The sequence below is a fragment of the Opisthorchis viverrini genome, assembly GCF_000715545.1.
Source record: "Opisthorchis viverrini unplaced genomic scaffold opera_v5_47, whole genome shotgun sequence".
Taxonomy (NCBI): domain Eukaryota; kingdom Metazoa; phylum Platyhelminthes; class Trematoda; order Opisthorchiida; family Opisthorchiidae; genus Opisthorchis; species Opisthorchis viverrini.
Genome location: NW_008751702.1, coordinates 39,857 through 43,253, shown reverse-complemented (window position 1 = coordinate 43,253; position 3,397 = coordinate 39,857). Strand labels below are relative to the sequence as shown.

Below are 3,397 nucleotides of genomic sequence, written 5' to 3'. Positions count from 1 at the left end.
AGTGCATCATCATCATCATCATCATCATCATCGTTACCTTCATCATCATCGACAGCATGACAACACCGATGCTTCACTGCCGCACAACCATGATTTATTTGAGTCTTATTGTGAAGAAAAGAATAAAGGTGGACAGGAAAGCGACTTCTTTCTGGCATACTTCAATCATTCCGAGGTGCCTGCACCTTCACACACTCATTCAGGCAATCTGGATAGGAGCTGACAATAAGAATGAGATTGACATCGATAAGCAGCTATATCTTTCAGTGTCTCCAACCAGAAACAGTGAGGACCACGCGGTACCCATCCTAGAAGGTGAGTAGCACTGATAGCACCCAAACGTTTCGTCATTTCATTCATACCCCTCTACAAGGTAGAGGGTTACCCACCTCTCTGCTTCCACCACTCCGGATTGGGCACGGAAAACAGTAGTCTCTTAAGCAAACGATGGTTAGGCATTAGCAACACATGTCCCAACCAACGCCGCTTCTGGTGTTGCACACACTCCTCAAGTGAAGTCCATGTTGCACAATCGAAAACTCACTTTCCAACTGCTTCGTTACGGATTCTTTGACACCAACTCACACGAGCTATGGTTCTGAGACAACGATTGTCAAACACTTGAAGACACCTCAGTTCCGCTGCTCGAATAGACCAAGTCTCACAACCATATTACAAAACAGCCCGCGCTGTAGCTTGATATACACGTCCCTTGAGATTCAGGGATATCTCAACTTAGCAAATGCGACCCAAGCCTTGCAGATTCGTGCATTCACCCCATCTGTCACACTACAGTCAAACTAATACAACTTTCAAGATACGTAAAACGTTCCACAACTTCGAAAGCTTCCTCTTGGATTGTAATTGGCATGTTCAGTGACTGCAAGTCCATGGGTGCAGAGGACAGGATAACTTTGGTTAGCTCATCACTACTAACATCCAAGTTGAGCATGCTGTATATATATATATATATATGCATATATGTACATATACCCCTGCTCGCTGTGTAAGGAACGGTGCTTGGCGCAATGGCTAGACTATTTAAAAAACGCATTATTGGTGCTTACCTGAACCAGAACGAGCCAATCAGGTTACCGGATTCCACCAAAAGGATATAGGGAATAAATAGAATGACGGCATTTACGTTATTGTAGAAAGTTAGGCGCCAAACGCTGCCATCGACAAGCGGCAGCGAACGTGCGGTGAAGATGGAGTTGAGTGCGCAGGTGATGCTTGAACTTATTCCGAAAATGGCTCCCAAAAGGCTTAAAGAACCTAAAAAGACAAAAGAGATAGACATGTAAAGACTTTGAATCAACGGATTAATTGGAAAGCATATCAGCTTCTTGCATAAAATAAGTTGGAACAATACAGAGTTAGGAACACCACGACATGCAAGTGCCTTTATCCCACATAATTTGGTCTTGACTCCCATCCATGACGTCCACTGATGCACCGTCGTTTAACCTATAGGAACCTTGTGTGTTCCACAAATCTAGGCTTTAGGGTCAGCATTCCGCCTTTCACGAAACAACTAAAAGACATACGCCACTCACTGACCGGCGAATAAAAATTATCAGCAGCACTTTAACACCGGAGTGTTACATTATCTGCTCATACATCTTTCCAAGTGGTCTATAGGCACCGGAGAAACCAGCTCTATTGAATCCAACACCAGATGACAACAGTGATGCTACACTGCCGAACAACTATTTATTTATTTGAATAAAGTCTTACCAATGAAACAAGAAATGTGGCAAGGAGAGTGACCTGGGTCTGGCCTGAAACATACATCCAAGATTCAGTGTCTAGATCTAGTTGGTTGTGCCGTTTGCACAGCTTCACTGCTACGGCAGTGAAGCATCGGTGTTGAACACTGACGCCATGCTGTCGATGATGATGATGCACAGGTAAAATGCAGGGTTGAGGTCAACACATCCAAGTAAGAGTCAACATCAGAAAACGTCTTGTCTGAAAGAGACTTCGGTAGGCTGCTTTCGTGGATGTATTATATAGGGGTCCGAGAACTTCTTAACGGTCAGGTGAGGTGTTCGCACCTTGCCCGTCCCCGAAAAGTGAGACGGGATACAGCCACGAACAAACGTGATCCACATCCACATTGGCGTCCCAGCACGAGCGACATTTAGTAATTGACCAATGCCACCCATAGCTAACGACGATGTGGTTCATGTGCGTTACAGGGTGATTCAAATGGAGAAGCTGCCATGTGGCCAAGCGGCTGCAGTATTCGCGGAAGTAAGTACTGCGGAGAAACAGCCTCTGGTCAGCACATAATTGCGGCAGGCGATCGCTGTTTCCTGTGCGTCGCGACTCCAGTCCCAGGTGACCACCCAATTATATTTGAGCAGCGGCGAGTCTACCCATTTGCGTATTCATTACCTGCGGCAACAATATATGAGCTCTTAGCCCAACGCAAAAAGGCGCTTCAAGCGACCTTAAAACTACCCTTGAATTTGCCAGGACTACCGTCTGTGAAGGCGTAAGCAGATACAAGTAAAAGCAGCGATTATCGGCGCTTCCAAAAGGACACTCACACAGAAGTTGCCAAACGAACAGTACAGAGGCGACTATCAACCAGCAACGACTCAACGAGATCCCTCTGTTCGGTGGCTTGGAATACCGACCCTAGCAAGCCCAGTAGGAGCGCCTTTCGGATCATCGGATGTGCGAAATCAGAAGTAGGCGGAAACCGATCGGAAAGTCAGTTTCGTACTTGGATATCGAAATGACTAGACCTTCCCGTGGTGTGACGGTTTGTGTACATCCGCGACTTACTGACCTACACTGGGGGTGTCCATGCGACGTCCATAGAGTCTCCCATGCTATACTCGTCAATCCGTAGAGGTCCAACAGTCTCCTGGCGATTCAGATTGGGGATTGGAACATGTATAACTTGTATCGCGAAAATGCACATATATTTCCCGCTAAACACCGATGAATTTTGGTCGGGCTTATGAGCCGGAGTATAGGGTTCGAGACCCCAAACATCCTCCGGTCTAGGTCTGCGTCCCCTGGGGCAACGTCTGCGAAGGAGTCTCACAAGCGGCAAGTTGATAGATGTCTGTTTATCGTGTCTGCCTATGGCCCAACTGACTGTATCTCTGACGCCGTCAAAGACAGGTTTTACAACGCGCTGAATGCCCTGCTGCGGCGAGCTAAAAGCTCAGACATTGTGGTGGTTGCCGGAGATATAAATGCGCAAGTGGGCAAGCTTAGTGCATCTGAGACTCAATTGGGAGGTCGACATGGACTGGACTCGGTACGTACGGACAATGGGGAACGATTGCTTCAGCTGTGTGCTGATCGCAGGCTGTTTTTATGCAATACTAACTTCGGAAATAGCCGAAGTCGTCTGGCCACTTGGTGTCCTCCAACA

At 47.0% G+C, this 3,397-nt stretch overlaps 1 protein-coding gene across 1 annotated transcript in view; it reads right to left on the bottom strand.

Annotated features, from left to right (window-relative positions):
• The window catches only part of T265_03276 (hypothetical protein), a gene marked incomplete at both ends in the record, with an annotated part of 22,919 nt that overhangs the window by 6,737 nt on the left and 12,785 nt on the right, over nt 1-3,397 (bottom strand). The window contains one exon of the mRNA XM_009167722.1: nt 1,068-1,275. Within this exon, the coding sequence (XP_009165986.1) occupies nt 1,068-1,275 (208 nt within the window). The remainder of the gene's footprint in view (nt 1-1,067; nt 1,276-3,397) is intronic.